The 26393-nt window shown below is 43.6% G+C and overlaps 1 protein-coding gene across 1 annotated transcript in view; it reads left to right on the forward strand.

Moving 5' to 3' along the window:
• Positions 1–26061, forward strand: part of KCTD7 (potassium channel tetramerization domain containing 7) — a 40712-nt gene extending 14651 nt beyond the window's left edge. The window contains exons 2-4 of the mRNA XM_088445952.1: positions 8566–8735; positions 19994–20172; positions 24864–26061. Of these exons, the coding sequence (XP_088302078.1) occupies positions 8566–8735; positions 19994–20172; positions 24864–25240 (726 nt within the window). The 3' untranslated portion in view covers positions 25241–26061. The remainder of the gene's footprint in view (positions 1–8565; positions 8736–19993; positions 20173–24863) is intronic.
• The last annotated feature ends 332 nt before the right edge of the window (positions 26062–26393 follow it).

Here is a 26393-nt window from a genome sequence, read left to right on the forward strand (position 1 = left end):
ACCCATAACCTTGGCCATGATTATGCTAAAACCTCTATTTATTTATTGCAAAATGTTATTGCTCTCTATATATTCATATATATACTGTATATTTTATTTTTTTGTCTCTATGAGATGCAAGCAAAAACAAACAAGGTTTGTCTGCCCACATGACCTTCTATTATTTCCAATGAAACTTTACTACTGATTGTATTAGCCTCTGTGGGTGGTATTCAATTGTTTCGCCCTTCTACACGCCCGACAGGAGCTATTCAATTGTTGCTTCTGTCAGGCGCGATCAGCGGCCAGTGCACCATTTCAGCTCGCACCCCCAGGGGGGTCCGAGCTGAAATGGGGGAAAAGTGACCTGTTTGGGTGCGCAAACAGCACTTTTCGCGATCGCGCCCAGTACTTTGGTCAGAAGTAGCCATTTTTACGCGTCTAAACCCGACCTCTATGGGCGCAATCAGCGTGATTACAAGCATCCATTGAATAGTGCCATGTATTCTCCTGTCACTTTAGACGGGAGATCGGGCGCTCTAAAACAATTGAATACCGCCCTGTGTATTTTAAGTGTAGCAAAGGGGGTATGTATGTATGTAACAGACTATTGTCTATTTTTAATTGTAGTTCATTATGGTTGTTTTTTAGACCTTGTAGAATATTTAGTACTAGCTGTTGCCTGCGGCTTGGCCCATGATGAAATCGTTTCTGCCAATGTTTTTTTGTATTTGAGGTGTTGTAGCAGGAGTGGCCCATGTGTCCAGCAGCACTATACAGACTGGTAGCAGCAGAGCCTTCACCCACCACTCACACCAATGTCACTGTGTGCCCTGTGCACAGACTGCTATGTAGCCTATAGTATTCATGTGAACGTGGGCCCAAAGCCCCTTCTCCGCCCTCCCCCACTCCTTACCGCATGGTGCCACTCCTATCTCTTGAATTGATGACATCAATTAATTTTGTTTTAGTTATTGCTCAGCGTAACTTGACGGATGGAGATGAAACAAAGTGCAGGTTATTTCTAGGAGTTTCCACTGCAAAATGATGCGTTTTCATGAAAATCACTTCAGTAGTTTTTGCACCAACTTGGAACAGACAGACACAACATTCTTATTATATTGGTGTAGATTTAGCACCTATAAGAGTTACTAAAAGAATAGAATGGGAAAAATGTAAAAGGGGAAGAATATTTTGTATAACCAGTTGTATGTATATTGTATTGTCCAGATAATGGTCATATTTATGTGGTTATTACATGCATGTTGTGCAAATATAAAAATGTAATGTGATAATTGACAGAAAGCAAGAATGGACTCCTCTCAATGAAATTCTATTTAATATATGTGGCACTATTGTATTATTTTACAAATAAATATATAGGAATTGTGATATATTTTGGTGCTTAATGTATCCCACTCTACTAAGAATTATAAGCCACCGCCCACCCTCTCCCACCACATATGCTCAGGATGTCCTGGAAACTCAGCCTGTGGAATTCATTCCAATGAAAACAGCCTGGAACAATATTCCTGGCCTTCTGCTGATAACCTCTTCCGTAGAGCCCATATACAGGGCACCTTCCGGGCTGCTGGCCCTGATGAAAGATGCTCTGCTAGACACTTCTCTTCTCCTGATTAAGAGATACTACATTTAAAATGGAAAATGTTGACGGTGACATTATGCATCAAAGTGGTTAGCTTCCTGTAAATGTCAGTAATATATGTGTAATGCTACCTTGCAAATGAACAAGCTTTTCTATGCACAATATTGTGCACAGTGAAAAGAACATTTTAAACCATTAAAAAGAGCAGAAGTCTATCGAATTAGCATGTTTATCAAATGCTAGCTTTACATTAAATGTTAATTAATAACCTGTTAATCTTATTTTTATTAAAAATGATAGCAGTACAAGTCCTATGGGATTTGAACACATGAAAACATACAATTCAGGGTGTACAGCTTACAGTATAACTCATGGAAGGGAAGGAACGGCATGTCAAGGGGAGGAAGGGATGGGGGAACAAAAGAATATAAAAGAGAAGTGGATGCAATACACCATGGTTACACACCTTACAGGAGGACCAAGGAACAGCTGATAACAATACACCCATATAAGAAATGTAAGAAGAGGGTAATGTGGGAAGAGTGGAGGGTGGGGTGAAATGGGTAGTATGGTACTACCAAAGGCTCCATTTAATCATGGGGGAAGACATGGCCATAGAGTATTTCCATCCAAGAGACCACATTTCAAAGCTGCGATATAAGAAATTATTTTAGGTAAGAGGAGGATCAAATTGTTTCCAATAGTGGGAAAGGCCACTTTTGTAACTACAAGAATATGGCCAATTACATATTTGCTATATGATTTAACTGATGGCGAGAAATAGTGCAAGTTCAGGAGGAGAGGGGGAGCGATTCTGAGGTAACCTGTGAAATTTAAGTTAAAAACTACCACCCAAAGTGGCTGAATTACTGAGCACGACCAAAAGATATGGAGTAGGGAACCCACCATTCCGCAGTTTCTCCAGCAACATTTTGAAGTCTCCGACCATATTTCATGTAAGTGTATGATTTAGGCATTTGGACATCCTGAATATATGCGTAAAGATTACCTTCCAATCCTCATCTGTCACGGCAATGTGGAGGTCTGCTTCTCATTTAGGGGGAGATGTACTAAGCCTTGCAGTGTAATAAAGTGGAGAAAGATAAAGGACCAACCAATCAGCTCTTAACTGACATTTTTCAAATCCATCCTGAAAACTGACAGGAGCTGATTGGTTGGTACTTTATTTATCTCCACTTTATCACTCTCCAAGGCTTAGTACATCTACCCCTTAGTTCGAATTACAAGTTTTTTTATCTTCTATAGAAGACAAAAGAGTATTCTACCACATTGAAGTAGACTGGAGAGGAACATTTGGAGGCTATAAAAGGAGAAGGGGAGGGAAAGGTTGTCAGTTGGTAGAGTTGGAAAGTACCCAATGTCTGATGGAATGATTTTAGCTTATGATTATCATACAAGTCTCTAATTGTAAGAATACCTCGATTATGCCAATTTCATCAGGACAGACTAGGGATTAGCTTTGAAACTAGACTGCTAAAATGGAAATATAACACCTGATAATCTAATCTATTTATCCCACGCCAGTAGAGAGGCAGATACACTCTTTAGTCTTAAAGAGGAAAGGGGTCTCTGCTAGTAGGCTTAGTCCAGAGAAGATCCTGACATGTATTTTTCTATGTCCACCCAAAGTTTAGTAGGGGAAGGGGAAAGCCATAGCTGACCTAAGAGGGTAGCCAAGCCTGCAAACTGGGGACAAAGGACCTCATTCAGAGGCGGTCGTTAGATGTAAGCGGTTGCTCTGAATGAGGGCGGACGCTTGCATCTAGTAGTGCCGCCTCTTGGTCGATCGCTAAGTTGTGGGTTACCACCCACAGCTCTAGCGACCAACCAGGGTGATGGTTGCGATGGTCAAGACCATCGCGACCATCGGGGCTTGCGACAAGACCCTAAGGTTGGGTCTCGGCACTCGCAAGCCCCAGGGAGTTTCCTGTTCTGATCGAGCAGGAACTTCCCCACTGACATCATTGCTGATGTCAGTGGGGCCACCCCCAAACGGCAAGCGTTCCATCGGGAACGCCTCCGTTTGGCTGGCCACGCCCCCTGCACGCCTCCCAAATGGAGCGAGCTGTCACTCACCATCGACAGCTCGTCCCCTTTGGTGCGAGACCCCTAGCGACGGAGCGCCCGTCACTAGCTGGGTCTCGCGCATGCGCACCTCGGAGCCGGCTCCAACGTGCGCATGCCCAGTGGGGAAACATCGACCCGGTTGCGAGCGCTCAGTGCTTGCGACCGGGTCTGAATGACCCCCAAAATGTGTAGAAAGCAGATCTAAGAGGGTAGCCAAACCTGCAAACTGAGGACAAAATGCGTAGATAGCAGACCTAAGAGGGTAGCCAAGCCTGCACACTGGGGACTAGCGGTTCAGCATTTTGATTGTGGAGTTTCTGGGACTTCTTACCTATAGTTACATGCTTACTCTCCATTTACATGTGGTAGGCAGCTTATACCTCTGGGACTGGTCAGATTATAACTCTGGGACTGGTCCATCAATTTTATTTGTTATGCCATTTGTCAGGCATTCGGTATATCATTATTTTATTATTATTACATTTTATTTATAGGGCGCCACAAGTGGTCCGCAGCGCAGTACATACAGTAAAGGGTACACAGAACATTACATTACAATACAGTAACCAAAATATAAACAGAACACAAGTAACAGTTAGCAACACAATTCTCCATACACAATACAGCTCTGAAGGAGAAGGCTGTCATAGAAGTGCTAGAGAAGAAGGCTGTCAGACAGTGGGGTGGAGGACCCTGCTCCTAGGAGCTTACAATCTAGGGTTTCTATCTTTTTCACCATTGCATCATATTATTTTTCGCTTGTATGTGCATACAATATTGGAATCTACAAGTATTTCCCAGACGGGGAAGAGATGCACATTTGATTTTGAACCCATCACAGGATAATTATTTAGAAAGAAAAGTTGGGAGTTAGGCACTTTTTTCCTATATTACGGAGATTTTCCACTGTGAGAGAGGCACTAGCGCCATCTAGTGGTTGAAGTGCAAAACACATGGTGGATAAAAAATAAACAAATTGCACTATGTATTTCTGTTTTTTCTTTTGTTTTTATGTGCCGTATTATTGAACATTATAAACAAGAGAGATCGACATTTCAGGAATCATACTCCAACTTCAATAACTAATTAGATGGTTATTATAAGACCAGGTTATCCTGAGCACTTAAGCATACTAAGCAGAAAATGTAGCAAAGTTTTTAGATTTTAGCATTAAGTTTAAACTATTCATTTTAAGAAGGTAAACAAACATATTGTAATCCAGAAGACTAGAGGTAAAAAGAGAGTAAAGGAAAGTAGTGAAAAGAATGGAGGAGGTCGGTATGTTCAAGTCTGTTTCAGTGATATATAGGATAATGTACCCACTATTATATTAGAAGTCACTCAGGAGTTTTGTAGCCATAAAAAAGTATAATTTAGCTGAGTGCATGCATACACGACTTGGAACATCAAAGTGAATATCTTAATAATTTTCATTAGGTGAATCATTACTCCCTATAATACATAACTTTTAGTTACAAAATCCAGTTATATAACACACCTATGCTTGCAAGTTGTCAGTGACAGACTGATGCACAGACCCACGATGACAGAGACTGACACACATAAGGCAGATGTACTAAGCTCATTGTCTACTCTCCCGGGGTGGTAGGGAGTCTCCAAAAAATTGTGTGGTACTCCCAGCCTCCCAGAAGAGTGGGCAGGTCTCCTGGCCAGTGCCACCTCCCCACCATTCGCTCCTCCTTGTAATTGGCCGGTCCGGGGGAACCTATGACGCGATTTGCACTGAATCGTGTTATTGTGGCCCCGCCCCTGGCTGCACAATGCCTGTAATCTCGGCATTGTGTAGCAGAAGCGTGGCCTCGATCACACAGTCACGCCCTTCACCCGCCCCCAAATTCGTATCACGCCCCCTGCTGTGCCGATCTGGCTGCCTCTTCCTGGAAGAGGCAGCCAGATTGTCGGCAACCCTGACTAAGATCTGGAAAGTGATAAATTGGAGAGTGATAAACAAACAACCACTCAGCTCCTAACTGTAATTTTTTAAGCACAGCCTGTGACATGACAGTTAGGAGCTGAGTGGCTGGCAGTTTATCACTCTCCAATTTATCACTTTCTAGAGCTTAGTATATCTTCCCCATAGACTCAAACTGACAGATAGTCCTGTCTGCCACACATACCCACAAAAGTGACTAACACAGCATAATTTATGTACTCCGACCATGGAGGACCATGAAGGCCTATCAGGGGCATAGCAAGAACTATAGAGGCAACATAGCAAAATTTCCACAGCGCCCCTCCTGTGCAAATTATTGTTCAGTTTATCCATTATGATTGTAAATGATCTAATATTTGCACTACAGTATCTGCCTACTTATCTGACATGCAGGATTAAGGGGACTATGACCCTCATTCAGAGACGGTCGTTAGATGCAAGCGGTCGCACTGAATCAGGGCGGCCGCTTGCATACTGAACGGCCGCCTCCTTGTCGATCGTTAAGGTGTGGGTTACCACCCACAGCTTAACGACCGACCAGGTTGATGGTCGCGATGGTGATCACCATCGCGACCATCAGGGCTTATGACCAGACCCTAAGGTTGGGTCTGGGCACTCGTAAGCCCACAAAACGGTAGGCGTTCGTAAAGGAACGCCTCCGTTTTGGAAACCATCCGCCCGGCCCGCCTATCAAACGGGGGCAGCTGTCGATCAACATCGACAGCCGCCCCTTTGGTAGCGAGCTCCGTAGCGACAGAGTTTCTCTGTCGCTCCAGGGCTTGCGCACGTGGCCACTGTGCATGCGCAGGCCTAACCATCGAGTCGGTTGCGATCCCATCGGCGCTCGCGACCGACTCTGAATAATGTCCTATGTTTCAAGCTGTTGGGTACATAAAATTTTGCAGAAACTGCAGTTTCTACATAAATGTATGTATTGCTCCTATGTACTAAAAGCACAATGCAGAATTTTTCACAGAAATCTCCGGCAAAGTGCTAATTAGCACTGCAGATCGCAGTCACCATTATTATCAATGTGGACTACGATCTAACCCCTATGTACTAAAAGCCAAAAAGCGAAGCAGTTCGGAGTTTAGCCCCGGTAGTTTACACCATCTTCAGATGGTGTAAACGGCTTTAAGCCTATGGGGGCTCCAGGGGCAGGAGAGAGATCTTTCGATCTCTTTCTTGCAGCCCCTGGCTGGCTCTGGAAGCTGACACTGTGCGCATGCGATTATTGATACATAGACCCCTAAATGAATGGTGATTAGCATATAGTAAGTCATATAAATGGAAAAATATATTTTCTAAAAAAATTATATAGTATTCCTTATCCTAAAAGTTTATTATATTACTTGGTATATAAGGAAGACTATGATTCACTAATAAATCAGTAATACCCCATTTACACCTAAAACCCTGGTCCAGCCCGGGTCACTGAACACGGTTTCAAGAAGTGTCTCAGCAGATTGAGATCCGTTTATACTACAGGCTGGACCAGGGTTATTGCCGGGGCTTCTCCTCTGCCGGTGTTTGGAGATGACAATCTCCCAGCGCTGGTGAGCTGGCTCTCCACAGGGTGTTTACAGGACCCGGGTCAGATGACCTGGGTCACCCGTTCACCCTACACAGGTCATTCCAGTGTTAAACCCTGCTCGCTACCCGGGTTAGATTGCCAGGTCACTCGACCCAGGTATCCAAAGCTGGTCCCTATTACACTGAGCCGCGACCCAGGTTGACACAGCAATAACCCGGGATATTTGGACAGTGTAAAGGGGTATCAGTGAGGAGAGGTGGAGCCGTCTGGGCTAGTGACAGCAGATGGGCTGCAGCAGCACTTAGAGGTATGATTATGTCAATAGTCTGGTCTGGAGTTGAATCCCCAGAGGTATGTGTGTACCCATCTTAAGTCATGCAGCATCATATTAGATGAATAAGTAGCTTTATCCATTGCTTCTAAATTAAAATCTGCAGATATAATGTAAGGAGGTGAATGAAGGGCTATGGATGTCAGGCCAAAACTTGTTATATAGTCCTTATCTGAAGATGTTGTTCAGATTCTTTGTCTGAAGATGTTGTTATTCAGAACCTTATTGGAAGATGTAATCGAAAGACCACATCAGTAGTTGTTATCCAAAGTCGCTTAAATATATCAGGAACTACTCAGAGATTTTCAATGTAGGACAAAGTGTCACCACAAAATGGCTGCCAGTAGCTGGGCATCCCTTATATAGGGCTGTGACCTGCACTGTGACATCACAATACATGCAGGCAGCAGCTAGAGATGGCTGTAGCTTAGATCAGCTCTGGGCCCAGATGCCCTGCAGCAGCACTCTGGTGAGAATAGAAATGCTCAGGAGATGGCAGTGTTACTCGGTGCAGGGAGAGGGCCGGGCCCCAGAGGTGGCCTGGGCCCTGTAACAACCGCACTCTCTGCACCTTTTGTAGCTACGCCCTTGAGGCCTATGTAGTATCTCAAATGCTGTATCAATGAGGCCATTTGGGTAAAGTATGGGATATATTTAATATCAGATTGGCCTCTCATTTATACATGATGCACCACTGGCATGGATTACAATTTTAGGTTAATTTATTAAGTATAATTTAAGAGTTATTGTTAAACCACAAACAGCTTCTTTTTATTTGATGGTTTTCATCATTGTGGCTTTAGTTGATAACTATTATCAATAGTAACTTTACTCACGCAGTTGGCTGCCTCTGTTTTATAAAGTAGAAAATCCCTCCCTGAAATTGTGGCTGAATGTATGAAAAGTGTTGAAATGTAAAACAGATCAATATATCTATCTGTACAATTTAAGAGGTCTATAATTATTTTATTCCCGTCTATGTACAATGCACATCTTCACAAAATGGACTTATTATGAACCCCAGTCCATATACCATTGATAGTTGGAGAAGTACACTGGTTTTGTTTCCATAGCTTCCTGAAGTAATTCCGCTTAATGTGGGAGGGATGTGCTTCACTACCAGACTGTCAACACTTCAGAGGTATGAGGACACCATGTTGGCTGCCATGTTTAGCGGACGTCATCACATTCCAACAGATGCTATGGGCCGATACTTCATTGACAGAGATGGAACATACTTTGGGTAAGAGCAAATGGCCCAATATGCAGCTGCCGCTTGCGATCTCCTCTGATCTGCTGATGGCTGCACTGTGCTCTTATAATTACTCCATTGTCAGCCATATTGTATAGTTCGTGCATGCAGTCATTTACACAAGGCAGTTCACATTGAAAGCAGGCTCACCAACTCCAGAACTGGAGAAGCTGCTTATTTTATGGATACATATACTGGTAAGTTAATTGACTGCTAAATAAAGTGTACCCATATGTGTGAGCTCTTGTATGTTAGGGAACATATTTCAATAGGGCAGGGAATGATGTGAATAACAAATGCAGTATATGTACAGTGCTGCATAATGGGTGCAATATATAAAAATAAAATAATAATATATTTTAATAACCTGTATATAAAGCGAACATTAGTTACCTTTAAAATAATTCTGTTATGTTACTATTGGTTGAGGCATCACCATTCTCAATGAACTAAAACAATAGTACATATGACCCTTTTATAGTTTGCTATAAGTATTATTATTACCTTTTATTTATTAAATTCCACAAGGTGTTCACAGCGCCTTACGGTAGACATAAAACCAGTGAGCCATCACATGAGTACAAAGCACAGACACAAACATTGCAGTAAAAGCACAGACAGGGAGTGATGAGTACAGGGTAGGGGCAACTAGCTGTAGCCTGTGTCAACTGGCAGTAGCAAGTCTCGGGGAAGAAACAACAGCTCTCAATGATCCTGTACCCATTGTATGGACAAGCAAACAGTGTTACAGTCGTCCATGGGGAGAAAGAGACAAAGGAAAAGAAGCATTGGTGGTAAGGATAGAGCCAGTGAGGAACAACAGTGAAGAGATCCCTTCCTGAGATCAGGTATTTAAGGTCCAGAGTACAGAGTTGATTACAAATGCACATTATACAGCCATGGCCAAAAGTTTTGAGAATGACACAAGTATTGGATTTCACAAAGTTTGCTGCTTCAGTGTTTTTAGACCTTTTTGTCAGATGTTACTATGGTATACTGAAGTAATATTACAAGCATTTCATTAGTGTCAAAGGCTTTTATTGACAATTACATTAAGTTTATGCAAATAGTCAATTTTTGGACACAGGACTGCTGGTAGCGCTCACCTTTCCTTCTCCAGACAACTGTTTTTCCAGATGCCCCAAACAAGCTGAAAGGGGATTTATCAGAGTAAGTAACTTTACCCCAGTCCTCAATAACCCCTGTACCTTTTGCAGAATATCAGTCTGTCCCTGATGTTTTTCCTAGAGAGAAGTGGCTTCTTTGCTGCCCTTCTTAACACCAGGCCATCCTCCAAAAGTCTTTGCCCTGTGTCATGCCAACAGTAAAGCATCCTGAGACCATTCATGTGTGTGATTGCTTCTCAGCCAAGGGAGTGGGATCCCTCACAATTTTGCTTAAGAACACAGCCATGAATAAAGAATGGCACCAAAACGTCCTCGAAGAGCAACTTCTCCCAACCATCCAAGAACAGTTTAGTGACGAACAATGTCTTTTCCAGCATGATGGAGCACCTTGCCATAAGGCAAAAGTGATAACTTAGTGGCTCGGGGAGCAAAACATCTAAATTTTCAGTCCATGGCCAGGAAACTCCCCAGACCTTAATCCCATTGAGAATTTGTGGTCAATCCTCAAGAGGCGGATGGACACACAAAAACCCACAAATTCTGACAAACTCCAAGCATTGATTAGGCAAGAATGGGCAGCCATCAGTCAGTGTGTGGCCCAGAAGTTGATTGACAGCATGCCAGGGCGAATTGCAGAGGTCTTGAAAAAGAAAGGTCAACACTGCAAATATTGACTCTTTGTATAAACTTAATGTAATTGTCAATAAAAGCCTTTGACACTTATGAAATGCTTTTAATTTTACTTCAGTATACCATAGTACAGTGGTTCCCAAACTGTGCGTCGTGGCTCCATGGGTGCCTCAGGACACTTGCAGGGGTGCCTCAGGTTGGTGGTCCAGCACCAAATCAAATTATTTAAGGTCAATTTAATTTAATTATGTGGAAAAACAGAAGCGCAAACCTGTCCTCCACCACCACCACATAACTGAACCTAAGGATAACAGGTAAACACAATTTACTTCACTTTACAAAAAAATTTCTGAATCTCTCAATAACAAACTTAAACTTAGGGGTGCCGTGAAAACAATGCTGATGCTCTAGGGTGCCGTGATTCAAAACATTTTGGGAACCACTGCCATAGTAACATCTGACAAAACAACACTGAAGCAGCAAACTTTGTGAAAATCAATACTTGTGTCATTCTCAAAAATTTTAGCCATGGCTGTACATAATATATGAGGTTTCTATACAATAATTGTGGATGGTCTGTCCTGAGATGGACATGCAAAGCATCTAACGGTCGGCTACCAGCATGCTCACCCCTCCCCTCTGTAACACGCCAACGGATCATGCACTACGTGGGGACAGACTGAAGGGGTGAGCCATAACAAGACCTGGAGCAGACTGAAAGATGTCATGGCCGGGGTAAGTTAAGGGGTGGGGTGTGCGGAGAGAAGAGAGATCCTTCGACCTGGCAATGCTGGGCATCATTAACGTTATATCTTTATCCAAAATTCCTGATTGGCTCCCCTCCCTCTAAAATATTTATGGCTCCTACATTAATAATCCATTTTCTCAGTTTTTGTGAATGTGCATTGATTGTCTTTCTTCCCATTTTGCTGTATTTGCATATATGTCTAGTTATTTACTGACATGTTTATACTGTTTTACATCCAGCTTTGTTGCCCTCACAAGCGTTTGTGCAGTCACATAGGTGCGGCTGACTCTGAATACAGGCGGAAATCCGCAGCTGACGTCAGACATGCAATGCAGCAGCTTTGTATGTGACTCTGATTCAGGTCCTTTATGTCTTGTTGTGTGTTCACTGTCTCTGGATATGCACTTTGTCGGGTACTACAGGCCCCTTGAGTCTACCTATAAAAAAAGGTTTTCAGCATCATAGATTCATACCAAAACAGGAAAAACCAGGGCTGGGGCAAATCTTTCTGAGCTCAGATTTCATGCTTCATGGATAGGATACTGGGCCTGATTCATCACAGATTGTAACTGCAACAGCGTACGCAGATCGGCCGATGGTGCATACTGTGCATGTGTATGCATAACAGTGCGGGTGCATTAGTTAGCATTGCGATTGCACTGAGATCACTTACGCAGATACAAAGTCTTCGCAGATCAAGGGATGAGACGTCAGCGTTTAGGGGTAGTGACGGAGGAGTGGTTGTAGAAACACAGGCATGCCTGCCCGTTTGAATGCCGTTTCCTGGGCGTACATAAATTAGCTACTGCGACAGCCTACACAACTTGAGTACTCACTGTGTGCGATGACTGTTGCAATTTCTGAGTAAGGTCAGACCTGTTGTATTTGTGCGTGAGGGGCCGATGTTACCCGATGGTACTAATGAATATGCAGGTCTGCGAGGCCTTACGGATGTGCGGAAGCGGTAGTGGGCGTCTCTATGCTGGCTTTGCAATTGCAAACATTAGCATATTTTTGCAGCATGTTTGCGTGTGTGATCGCAGCTGTGATCGCAATAGCGATCCGTAGTGAATCAGGCCCACTGTTAGTAACAGTACTAATAAATTGCTGCCTCCTATCACATGTTCTTTTTGAGTCACATGATACCTTGCACTTATATGTACATGTTTTATGGAGCAGCATCTATGATGCTTGTTCTTGTCAGAAGACAGTGGCCCTGATTCAGAGCCGGACGCTCTGACCAGAGCGCTCGCTCTGAATCAGGGCCCACCTCCATTAATATGGAGGGTCCTCCTGGACGCTCGTATAGCTGTGGGTCACCACCCACAGCATATATGAGCGTGCAGGATGATGGTCGCGATGGTCTTGACCATCGCGACCATCGAAACTGCGAGCAAAAGCCTGCGGTTGGGTTTTTCAACCGCAAGGCCAGGAGTGATTTTGGCTCTATCAGAGCCAAAATCACTCCCACTGACATCACTAGTGATGTCAGTGGGGCCGGCTTCAGACGGTAGGCGTTCCCTTGGGAACGCCTACGTCTGGCAGGCACGCCCCCGGCACGCCCACCAAAGGGGGCGTGCTGTCAGTCACCATCGACAGCACGCCCCCTTTGATGAGACACTCCGAGCGAAGGAAAGTCCTTTGCTCGTCGGGTCTCGTGCATGCGCACGACAGAGCTCCCTCCGTCGTGCGCATGCGCAGTGGGGACCATCGACCCACTTGCGAGCGGACAGCCGCTCGCGAGTGGGTCTGAATGAGGGCCAGTATGTGCACTTTAAAAGCCTGTCAGTTGAATACATCATGGTTTTATGGGTGATAGCAAAACCCTTCTACTAATTTGGTAACAACACGCATATACTGTACAGTGACTTGCAAAAGTATTCACCCCCTAAACATTCAACAGATTTTCTGTTAGGGCAATATGTGCAAACCTGGAACTTTAACAGCACATGGTTAAATATGGATGCAAACATAATTTTTCAGTTTTAAGTTTTTATTTAAAAAAAATAAAAAATCTGCATACAAATGATGAATTATGAGACTGAAAATGTATTCTTAAAGCTGACTGATTTGCAGTAAAAATACTGTATGGAACAGTCTGTGTAAGTGTCATTTATAATACAGACAAATCTGTTGATGTTTTAGGGGACTAAATACTTTTGCAAGCTGTTGTACATATCTAAGTATGATTGGAGGCTAGAACACTAGTAGTATGATTGGAGGCTAGAACACTAGTATCATGCTTACAATCTTTCTCTTTTCATCAAACAAAGGATTTTGTTGTTGTTTTTAAGTTATTTCTTATAAAGTGTTTAGTTTGTATTTCATTCTCTCAGGCCAGCTTAATTGTTACATAGTTACAGTAATAAACAGACCTGTCAGGACTTGCAGATGTTTTTTTCTAGCAATGCCTAATCTCTGGGGCCTATAGAGCAGGCATTTTAATTTCAGGTGATGCTGAGAGTCAAACTGATTGCAGGAAAGCAGACACTTGGTGCAGCCCCATCTGTGTCATACTTGGCGATATTTGTTTCCATCCCTCCGGGAGAAGTCCAGATGAGAGTTACATCTGATCGCTGATGGGGGCAGGGCTGGCACTTCGTTAGGCCTCGCCAATGTCATTTTCATAGAATACTGTGATATTGACCACACCCCACTGCATGGACCCAGTAATCGCAGCATTTTGCTCCCAGCACATTTCACTAGGAAGTGGGTGGGATGTGGGATGGACACTTACCTTTCCTGGAGTCTGTGGGACATATATACAGAGGTGTTTGAAAGTTTGTGAATCCTTTCTATATTTTTGCTGAAATTTTACCTAAAACTTCCTCAGATTTTCACACAAATCCTAAAAGTAGATAAAGAGAACCAGATCATTCAAGACAAAAAAATGAGTAATGCTCATTTTTTTGGGAGGAAAATGATCCAGTATCACATATCTGTGAGTGGCAAAAGTATATGAACCTTTAGGCTTAGCAGATATTTTGAAGGTGAAATTAGAGTCAGGTATTTTCAATCTATGGGATGACAATCAGGTGTGAACAGATCAATCAAAGTCTGAACAAAGGAGATTTCTCATGTAATCAGAAGAAGTTGTTTGGAAAAGGTTACAAAACCTTCTCTAAAGAGTTTGGACTCCACCAATCAACACAGACAGATTGGGCCAAATGTAATAATGTGAGAGTTTAGAAAATGTGAACATTAACCAGTAAACTCTCACACTTTTTAAACTCAGCCAATGTAATAGAATCCGAAAACATGCAAACTCGCATGTTTTTAGACTCAGAAAAACTCTCATCCAGATGTTTTCCCATTTTGAAGATAAAACTTGACCAATGTGAGAGTTTACTGCTAAACTCTCACATTTTCTAAACTCTCACCCTATTACATTTGGCCCAGTGTGTACAAATGGAGGAAATTTCAGACCATTATTACTCAGCAGGAGTGGTCGACCAACAACAATCACGCCAAGAGCAAGGTGTCTAATAGTTTGAAAGGTCACAAAGGAACCCAAGGTAACCTCTAAGCAACTGAAGACCTTTCTCACATTAGCTAATGTTAATGTTCATGAGTCCACCATCAGGAGGACACTGAACAACAATGGTGTGCATGGCAGGATTGCAAGGAGAAAGCCACTGCTCTCCAACGAGAACATTGCTGCCCATCTGCAGCTTGCTAAAGATCACCTGGACAAGCCAGACGACTATTTATTCAATGTTTTGTGGACAGATGAGTCCAAAATAGAGCTTTTTGATTTAAATGAGGCGTTATGTTTGGAGAAAGGAGAACACTGCATTCCAGCATAAAATCCTCATACCATCTGTGAAAGACGGTGGTGGTATCATGGTTTGGGTCTGTTTTGCTGCCTCTGGCCCAGGACAATTTGCCATCATTGATGGGACAATGAATTCTGAATTATACCAGAATATTCCAAAGGAAAATGTCAGAACATCTGTCCATGAGCTGCATCTCATGAGACGTGGGTCATGCAGCAAGACAATGACCCAAAGCACACAAGTCATTTGACAAAAGAATGGTTAAAGAAGAATAAATTTAAAGTTTTGGAATGGCCAAGTCAAAGTTCTGACCTTAATCCAATCGAATTGTTGTGGAAGGATCTGATGCGAGCAGTTCATGGGAGGAAACCCATCAACATAACAGAGTTGAAGCTGTTTTGTATGGAGGAATGAGGTAAATTCCTACAGCCGATGTTCAGGACTAATCAACAATTAGTGGAAATGCTTAGAAGTCGTTATTGCTGCACAAAGGGGTCATACCAGAAACTGAAAGCATAGGTTCACATACTTTTTGCACTCACAGATATGTGATTTGGGATCTTATTTTATGTTTGGAGAAAGGAGAACACTGCATTCCAGCATAAAATCCTCATAACATCTGTGAAAGACAGTGGTGGTGGTATCATGGTTTGGGCCTGCTTTGCTGCCTCTGGCCCAGGACAACTTTCCATCATTGATGGGACAATGAATTCTGAATTATACCAGAATATTCTAAAGGAAAATGTCAGCACATCTGTCCATGAGCTGCATCTCAAGAGAATATGGGTCATGCAGCAGACAACGACCCAAAGCACACAAGTCATTTGACCAAAGAATGGTTAAAGAAGTATAAATTTAAAGTTTTGGAATGGCCAAGTCAAAATTCTGACCTTAATCCAATTGAAATGTTGTGGAAGGACCTGAAGCGAGCAGTACATGGGAGGAAACCCATCAACATAACAGAGTTGAAGCTGTTTTGTGTGGAGGAATGGGGTAAAAATTCCTCCAAGCCAATGTTCAGGACTAATCAACAATTACTGGAAACGCTTAGAAGCCATTATTGCTGCACAAGGGGGTCATACCAGATACTGAAAGCAAAGGTTCACATACTTTTGGCACTCACAGATATGTGATTTTGGATCTTTTTCCTCAATAAAAAAATGAGCACGTCTACATTTTTTGTCTCATTTGTTTGATTTGGTTCTCTTTATCTACTTTTAGGCCAAATTTCAACGAAATATAGAACAATTCTGAAGGGTTCACAAACTTTCAAGCACCAATGTGCATTTACACTAATTTCCTGCTGACAATTTATGTCTTACAAGAGCAATACAATCAAAACATACATAATTTACTACATAGCTTAAATCAGGGCTTGACAAATTTTTCTAAAATCTAGGAGCCAGGATGAAAGTGTAGAAGCCAGAACACTGTCCCCCCAAAAAATGACAGGAGTGAGTGAGGAGCACAGCTCTGTGTGTTATGCAACTGTTATACACACTAGACTAGTCTACAAAGTGGTCACAGTTTAATGGATACAGTAAAATGGAGGCCCCCTCACTGCTCTGCACAGCTCCTCTGCTCCACCCCATACCCTCCAGTAATAACGGACCACATTTCACATATAATAATGGTGCCAGAAAGTACAACACAACCCCCCTCCCCTCGTGGTCACACTACTATCCCTCTGAAGACGCTCCGCAATCCCTGGCTATGCATAGACCCTACTACCGGAGAACTCTATGCAGCCGGAGATAGGAGACAGTAGACAGCCGGGACGTACAAGAGGATCAGCGTAGACTGAGACAGACAGCATGGGTCAGAGAAGGACAGGAGGAGTCAGCGCAGGATGGGACGGACAGGAGGAGTCAGCGCAGGCCAGGACGGACTGAGGCACAGCAGACAACGCAGGCGACACTCAGCACATGCACTCCTGTGCATTATATGAACACCGCAATACTATAGGCATGAATCTCCGCCAGAGCTGATGAGGATCTGCTTTCTCCCTCACTGCAAAATCTAGTAGCCAAGCAGCAAAATCTGGTAGCCATGGCGACCTGGCCTCCGGAATTTGTCGAGCCCTGGCTTAAATAAAACGCTCCCTCACCATGTTTATTGGACAAAATTTTATATACACAGTCAAGTCACATTATTATGACCACCTCCTACATTTGATGTCGGCAGCGTATAGCCCATTACGTACGTCACATGCTGTGCGCTGGCTTGGTGGGTATATAAGGTGTGCGATAGGCCGTCTGCACACATATCAATCGATGCTATCATGGGTAAAGGGGGCGATTTATTTGAGTTGCAAAAGGGGATGATTATTGACTTTTGGGCCAAGGGTGGCAGTATTTCTGATACAGCGCAGTTTGTGAACTGTTCGCCTGCTGCTGTGGTGAAGTTGTATCGTGACTGGACAAATGGTACCATTGTGAATAACAGATGTGGAAACTATGGAGCACCACGTGCCATTGATGTGAGAGGTGAATGTCGGCTACGAAGGTGTGTGAAGGCCGACCGCACACTACAGTGGAGCAGCTCACCGTCAAAATGAACCTGGGAGCCACCAGACGTGTGTCTAAAATGACAGTTCAGCAAGCTCTGCTGCGTATGGGGCTCCGAAGCAAATGGATGGTCACTGGACCTATGCTAACGAAGGAGCATCTGTGGAAAAGGCTTCAATTATCACGCCTGTATCGGAATTTGACCTCCGCTGATTGGCGAAAGATTGCCTTCTCCGATAAGTCACGTTTTCTGCTTCATCAAATGGATGGATGTTGGCATGTCAGGACAGAAACATCAGAGAAAAAACACCCTGCAACCATTGCTGGAAGAACACAAGCTGGTGGTGGCAGAGTTATGGTCTGGGTAATGTTTTCATGGCATTCTCTGGGCCCACTCATCAATGTGAACCCAATTGAGCATTTGTGGGACCACCTTGATCATTGCGTTCGCTCTATGGATACTCCACCATGCACCCTCCAGCAGCTGTGGAATGCATTGCAGTCAGCATGGCTCCAGATACCTACCAGCACCTTATTGAGTCACTCCAAGCTTGTCTAGCTGCTGTCTGTGCTGCAAACGGCGGTTATTCTGGATATTATCTAGTGGTCATAATAATGTGACTCGACTGTGTATACACTGTATATATATATATATATATATATATATGTATATTCGATAGACAAAAAACCTTACGGTTTCACATGTCCCATTAAGGCTTCTTAGACATGATCTGAAATTTCACAAAACCTTCGGAATTTGTGCCACTCAAACTATAAAAAGCAATGAAATTGCGATCATTAAGGCTGACACCTTAATGGACGTGTTCCTTGCACAATACAGATATGGGTTTCCATCACACCCTGTGGTTAACTGCAGATTCAGAGTGAGATTGCTGTCACTCACAAAATGGTGGAGCTGCTACTTCACAGAATTGTGTGCTCATTGGAATACACACATGCAGTCTATGAAACTGAGGTTTGAGCAGTTATGTGGCACACTCAGTGCCCACAATCTTCCCATTTGTTCACCACAACAATCTCACTGGGTTCCAACATTATTCTTACTGCATACAATCATCTAATTGAGAATACACTTTCAGCTTCTTAATTTCTAAAACTATATTATTCTGTAATGTACACTATCTTCACCTTTATGCTGCTATAACTTCCCCAATCTCTACAGCTGTGTGGTCTCCTAACTGTGCTAGTTTTTTATTTTCTCATCCGCACCAATCTGTCTTTCCCTGTCCTCGCCGCCCTGTCTTCCTGCATCTGTGCCACTCTGTTTCCTTTTATGTGCACCACCACCTTCCCCCTAGTCACACCACTTTGTCTTCCCCTCATCTGTGCCATTTTTTATCCCTCCATCTGCACGACTATGCCCCCTAACCGTGGCAATCTGTCTTTCCCTTTATCTGCACCAATCTATCTTTCCCAATCTCTACTGATGTGTGTTCTCCCATAGTGCTAGTCTGTATTCCCTCCTCCATACCAATCTGTCTTTACCCATCTGCGCTGCTCTGTCTTCCCCCATCCATGCCACTGTGCAACCCCATCCACGTTGCTCTGTTCTCCCAAACCGTGCCACTCTCCCCTATATCTGTACGACTGTTTTGCACGCATCTGCATCACTTTGTCCCCCCCATCCGCACCACTGTTTTCCACCAATCAGCATCACTTTGGTTTATTCCCATCAGTGCTGCTCCCTACCTCTCCACACTTATATGTCCCCATCCACACCACTCTATCTCTTCCTCCATCCACTCCACTCTTATCCCATATGTGCAGCTGTATCTTCTGCTCATACCTCACTTGCATAGACTGCATGTGTGTATTCCAATGAACATACAATTCTGTGAATTAGCAGCTCCACCATTTTGTGAGTGACAGCAATCTCACTCTGTAAGAGTGCTGAATCTGCAGTCAACCACAGGGTGTGATGGCATACCATATCTGTATTGCGCAAGTAACATGTCCATTAAGGTTTCAACCTTAATGATCATAATTTCATTGCTTTTTATAGTTTGAGTGGCACAAATTCCGAAGGTTTTGTGAAATTTCAGATCATGTCTAAGAAGTCTTAATGGGACATGTGAAACCATAAGGTTTTTTTGTCTATGGAATTTTATTGCTTTTTTATAATTTATTAACCATGAGGGTTTTGATGAGCAAACTGGGCCACCTGCAGGGCAGAAGGACAACAAATAGGTACACTAGCATGGGTGGAGGAGCGGACAGCACACAGGAGGTGTTTTGGGGGTGCAGAGGGAGAGATGGCTGCGGGGGCAGGCAGCAGGTGTGTGGGGCAGTGGCAGCAGAGGAAGTGCGGAGCAGTGGTAGCAACAGGGCCGTGCACAGAAGCATCAGCAGGTGGACAGATATTCCTCATTCATTTTACCTAAGAATTTCTGAATGTTCAATGTTTGTTTTCATTAATATTGATGCATTTTTGTGTTTTCAGGGACATTCTAAACTTTTTGCGCTGTAGTGAACTTCCTTCACGAGACCGTGTGAAAATGGTGTACAAGGAGGCTCAGTACTACTCAATTGGGCCTCTGCTTGACCTTTTAGACAAAATGCAGCCACTTACTGGAGAGAAAGTGAGGCAAGCTTTTCTGGACTTAATGCCATATTACAAAGGTAAGGAAAGGGATATCCTCTCAAAGGCAATATTGCATTTCTAGATCTCATTGCAACATTTTCTTCTCTGGCCATAATTAAACTAGGGTGGCCATAATTAAACTTCCCCTGTACAGAGCGGTCAGTAGCTTGATCTAACAACCATTTGGTAGGGAGACTAATTAAGACATGGGAAGCAAAAAATAGTTCTTAGTGCAAGAAGTTACTGATAGGGTGAATATGGCGCTGTACAATGGTTAAATGATATGAAATTCCTCTATTGCTTCTGATCATGACTGTTTGTACTGAAGAAACAGGCACTCACCACTCGCCTTTTGTGTGTGAGGAAATGTGTACCTGTCATGAAAGGCAAAGCACATTTCGTGCCAATATGGTAACTTATTTTTCATAAGTGGTTTGTACCTCAGTATCTACAGCATATTTCTAACCAGTTGTTACCCACTACCCAGTTGCTCTTTTTTATACTGTGTGGGGCTGAATCAGAGCTGGTAGTAAAATGGATGTGAATTAATAAAAACAATAGTGTTTGTAAAAACAGTGTATGAGCAGAACCAGTGTTGGGTTCTCCTGTACCTCCCTGCTGTGGCACAGGTGCATGCAGCATGAAACCCCTTTGATGCCTGACTACACATGCCCAAAAGAGATGACATTGACCATGCGCCACCCCCCATATCCCAGTGCTAGATCTGATACTGCCCACTCTGCTCCCTTAGGATGGAGCACTTGTACGCAGGAATAGCACACACAGAGGAAATTAAATATATTTTGCAGCACAGACAGGGTACCGTGCAGTGGGTATCTATAATGGGTGCAGTGTGTGCGCGGCACACGGGCCCCCAGGGGGCCCCGCACCGCACACACTGCACCCATATTATTTTAGACTTACCTGTCCGTGGTCCCACGTCAGGTGTCTGCGCTGCTCAGAACACCGGAAAATGGCCACTGCGGCCACTTTCCGCCTTTCTGCACATGCGCAGTAGACTCCGGGCACGCTCTAGTGCCCAGAGTCTACTAAGGCTTCGGTGGCTGGCTAGCTGCATCAGTCAGCTGCCGGCCACCGGGGAGAGAGGAGGGGGCCCCGCACAGGGAGTGCACACGGGCCCCCTCCTCTCTTAAGACACCCCTGGTACCGTGGTAGTATGGCACCCTCCTGCCATGTTTATTGGGGTTACTGTGGTCTTCTGGCATTTATATCCACATATATGACAAGATGTACAGATCTTGAGATGCAGCCGCATGGGCAGCAGATGTGGCAAGTTTGCAACAAGTCATCATCAGTGTGTACCTGCATCTGCGCTATAGCTGGCGCAAAACATACACTTCGTACAGGCGCATATGTGCGTAAATGCTGATCTGTGTAAGCCGAGCCGTAGTTTCGTACACATGCCCGTATTGAACTGTTGCTACATAAACATGCCCCTGATATGCCTCTCCGGTCATAAGGTTAGATGTGTGCAGGTCTACGTATGTGCATTGGATATACTCCAATTAGGGCATGTGCAGTGTGTTTCATGCAAGATACATCTGTATATACAGGGTGGAGGAATTATAATGCAATTTTACCTCTTTGAATTATACAAACACCAGCCTGCACAGTATCAGTGTGATTCTGTTGTTAGTACTGATATACAGTTGCTCTGAAACTAGCTACCACGATCACTTGGACATTGTGCGTCGGCCATAGGCAGGAGCAGAGTCCGATGGTACACCGATAGAGCCTTGTATGCACATCAGCTTAATCACGCCACAGCCAGTAGACATTTCAATTGGACACCCAACAGCGGCAGCATTAGCATACAGACAAAATGGTGGCTGACTCCATCTCTGAATTACCCCCCTGTCTGTATATCAGTGTTGTGTTTTAGATGCTGTGGGTTGTAAATAGAGTACTGGGGTCTGATTCAGAGATGTACACAATACCGATGTCGCAGTTCAGTGATTATCTCTGTGCATGCCTCAAGGTACATTACAGAAGTCGCTCACAGCTACTATTTACTCGCAGTATGATTGACAGTCAGGGAATGTTTGTGGGACGTAACAGGGAATGATGGCAAAGAGTGCATGCATGTCATGACTATTTCTGGGTTATGTCACAGCCTGCGTCTGCGATCCCCTATGCAGTGAAGTTGGCTCCGGTGCCTCAGTTCCCGCAGCCTTTCTCAGCAGCCATTAGATTACTCAGAACTGTGATAATCGAATGATCTGTGACCAATGCTGCATCTTTATACGCAGCTGCTTGGTTTTGCAAAGCTGCAGATGGGCATCTCAATACAAATCCCGGCAGGTGCAACATTTGCATATTTTCGCACAGCATACACAAGTACAGCAGCGGCTGCATTAGCGTACAACTCTGAATCAGGGCCCTTGGTTAGTATTTACTACCAACAGCATACTACTGTATTTTTATTTTTTTATTTTTTGGCCAATACAAAATGATCGCCAAGAGGTTTCCGCAGTCTTCTTTCTTCCTGTAGCACTATGAGCATGTGCAAGTTCTAAAGTGTAATAGGTCCTTCAAAACACCAATAGCTAAATTGTATGATGTTATAAGCTAATTTTCTCTAGAATGGAACAGATGCAGCAGGCATCAAATTGTCTTCTAACTCCAGTGATTTTGTCATTCTTTCACATGCTGCCACTAATAACCCTTTTCCACCAAAAACCCGGCTCCAACCCAGGACACTGAGCATGGAGTGAGCATTGACAAGAGCCGGGTTTTACCCTTTTTACACTATTTCCTGGGTTGAGCCGTTCACATCGGACCCAGGTCTTCGTTACAGGGGATGCTTGGAGATGATGTCATCAGTCAATCCGTTGGTTTGAGGCATAACCCGAATTCTGTTTTGAAAATGTTGACAGCGTAATGTTGACAGGATAATTCCAACACAGTTGTATTGTTTTTTAAAGTATTTTAACTTTAAACATGATGCTTTACAGTCATGTTTAAAGTTATAATTTCCCGACACTGTTAAAATGCTTTAAATAACATTACAACCATATTGCCATTCTCCTGTTGACATTGTGCTGTCCACATTTTGACTGTTGACAGCATAAATGTTGACTATGTAACGCAAGGGCAGTTTGAGAGGAGGGTGCAATCTCCATGTAGCTCCCACCCTTCTCTTGCACCGCTTTAGACTGCAGCACTATAGTGAATCTGCTACGCATGGCCAGTTCCCTGGGAACATGACCCCTGCGCCTTGTTCCTGGTGGTGTTTTTACTACACATGCGCAAACCTACCTGTTGTGCCATTTTTCTGGAGATTTCTACAGCGCTGACAAGAGACTCTGGAGAAGTAAGTATAATATATAGGTGCAGGGTGTGGGCCCTCCTGGGCTCAAGGGCCCATATGTATCACAAACCCTGCACCCATTATACATACGCCATGGATGTAACTACATCCCAGGTGTAATATTGAAATGTCCTGCATTACATTTTTCTATCACCAGATGATACCTTCACAGACTTCCATGCATGTCAGATGCAGGGCCGGATCTACCATTAGGCAGCTCTAGGCAGCTGTCTAGGACGCCAGGATCTAGGGGAGCATCACTGAGTCTACCCATCACATAATTAAGGATATCTCTGAGAGAGACATCCTTGTTCTACTCAATGCAGACAGGCGTCAGGGGAACTTATAAGTATCCGCCTCCTCACTATCACCTTACTGACTAGTAAGTGGGTATAAAAAGTGCTGTAGCTAGCGCTCGCAGTGCAGGCCACACCCCCTCCATATGACGTCACGTGGAGGGGGTGTGGCTGGTAGCGGGTTATTACAGCAATCCCCGGAGCATTCTCAGGAGCGATGGCAGCAATATGACAGTCTGGAGCATCCTAAGGATGCTCTAGGTGGCACTGCTGCAGAGACTCTAGCAGCTGGGTGCCATTACAGATACCCTGCTAGCCATTTGCAGGAGCTGTGGGTGAGCAGCGGTACAGCTGACAGAGCGATGCGCTCTGTGCGGCCGCACCGTTTGCACCTCCCTAGTTATGGCCCTGGGTATTAGTGATGGTGGGGGGCAGTAGGCTGAAGTTTTGCATAGGGTGCCCAAAAACCTTGCACTGGCCCTGGTCAGATGATCCGCCCCCTTGCCCCTCACTTTCAGACGCCCATGTCAAGAAGATGTCTCACATCCTCTTGTGTCCATAGTCCCCAGTAGATGTGGCTTCGCAACCATGAAGCCATGTCCCCTGCTGTGTGACATTTTGGGGGCGTGACTGCATGTCACGCCAACCGTTCTTGGCACACTGGGGACTTGCCCTTTGTTCCTGCAGCTGCTGGGCAGTCCCCAGCCCCTCCCGGCCTCCCTGCACAATGTGGCTGCTCAGTGTCAGCATCTGAGGGGGTGACACCAAAATAGCAGAGCAGCTCTGATATATTTATAGTGATTCAACAATAAACCATACAGACAGACATTACAAGTGGGAAATTTGTACTTCATGAGCTATGAAATGGCAGAAAAACACCCAGCTTTAGCAGACATGTTGAGCAGTTCTAGACCATTTGGTATGTTTTTAAAATTACATTTCATATAGGTTTTAGTCAGGATTTACTGCTATAGTTAGATATTTGAGATCTGCATGACACGCATCCTTTTAGATAATTCTTAGATAATGAGCTTGAAATTTTACAAAATGCAAATGTCAACTAATTTTTCTCTAACATAATTATCACAACTGTCTTTCAAAGACCACTTGGAGCGCATCATTGAGATTGGGAAACTACGAGCTATTCAGAGAAAAGCACGATTTGCCAAGTTGAAGGTCTGTGTCTTCAAGGAAGAGATGCCCATCACTCCTTATGAGTGCCCACAATTCAACACACTACGTTTTGAGAGGAGCGAGAATGAATCTAAGCACTTTGAGCACCACTGTGAGGTGGATGTGTCATTTGGGCCCTGGGAAGCGGTGGCTGACGTGTACGATCTTCTGCACTGTATAGTTACCGATCTCTCAGAGAGAGGCATCACTGTGGAGCATCAGTGCATCGGGGTGTGTGACAAGCATCTTGTTAATCACTATTATTGCAAGCGCCCTATTTATGAATTCAAAATCACTTGGTGGTGAAATGCCGATGACACTAACAATCAAGGAACAGGACCAAATGAATATTATTAAAATGTCTTTAGGACCAAAAAACTTCTGAAGTGTACTGGAGGTGACAATGCTAATTCATGGCATAAGAACAAGGTTTATTACATTGCTCTATCATCATCATCCTTTATATGGCACCACAAGTGTTCTGTAGCGCCTTACAGAGTACATAGACAAATAAGTGAACAAGCAACAGGTGACTTACAGTACAATACAATGCAGGACAAGGACAGTTTATATACAATGCTGCATTAGTGATCACAACACTCCAATAAGCAACAGGGTGTAAGCAACAAGGTGTTAGGCGTCTAAGTGAGGAGTAGATGACAGTATAAGGAAAAGCACTAGAGGGTAGAGGCAATCTCGAAAGTTACTAAGCTTGGAAAAAGTTTATTGCACTTACGACATTCGTGTAACTCAACATGTGGGAGCTTGGTTTAATAGTCAGGTAACTATTTTTATTGATATCAGTGACTAAGACAAACATACCACATATTCTGGGGTATAACTGGGGTTGGAGGAACAATCAACATTTATTATACTTCAAAGATAGAATACTGGGGCAATAGAATACCTGGTCTATAATTTTTAGGTCTATCTAAATATTTAATGGTATAATTATAATACTACTAATATAATAATAATAAAAATAAGAAGTATAGCTCAAAAGGGGATAAAACATGTAAACAGATAGAAACAGAATGCAGGATTGTATATTGTAGGATTTTAAAAATATGCCTTCTATGTTGAGATTCCCTCCATTATTTACTTTGTATTTATGTAGAATTTAAATAAAAAATAATGACTAAATCTTGCAGTAGATTTAAATGTTGTTTTCTTTATTTAGATTGTATATGTTTATATTATGGTTACTATTGCCTGACTTTATTGGATGTTACAAAAGCATATACATTAACTGTACATTGGTAGGTGCAGGAGATGATACAGACTCATGTCTAAGATGCAAACACTCTGAGCATGTGCAAGGTGTATAGAGTGAAGCACCACTAGGCCGGGAAAAGCAATGTCCTTTGCAGGAAAAAAGGCTGTGTGCCCTTGTAAGAAGGGAACTCTGCGCCAAATGCAGCTCCTAACCCCTGTATCTCATTTAAATCTGCTAAAAAAA

The sequence above is a fragment of the Taudactylus pleione genome, unplaced genomic scaffold, assembly GCF_031769625.1.
Source record: "Taudactylus pleione unplaced genomic scaffold, aTauple2 ptg000391l, whole genome shotgun sequence".
In the NCBI taxonomy this organism is placed as follows: Eukaryota; Metazoa; Chordata; class Amphibia; order Anura; family Myobatrachidae; genus Taudactylus; species Taudactylus pleione.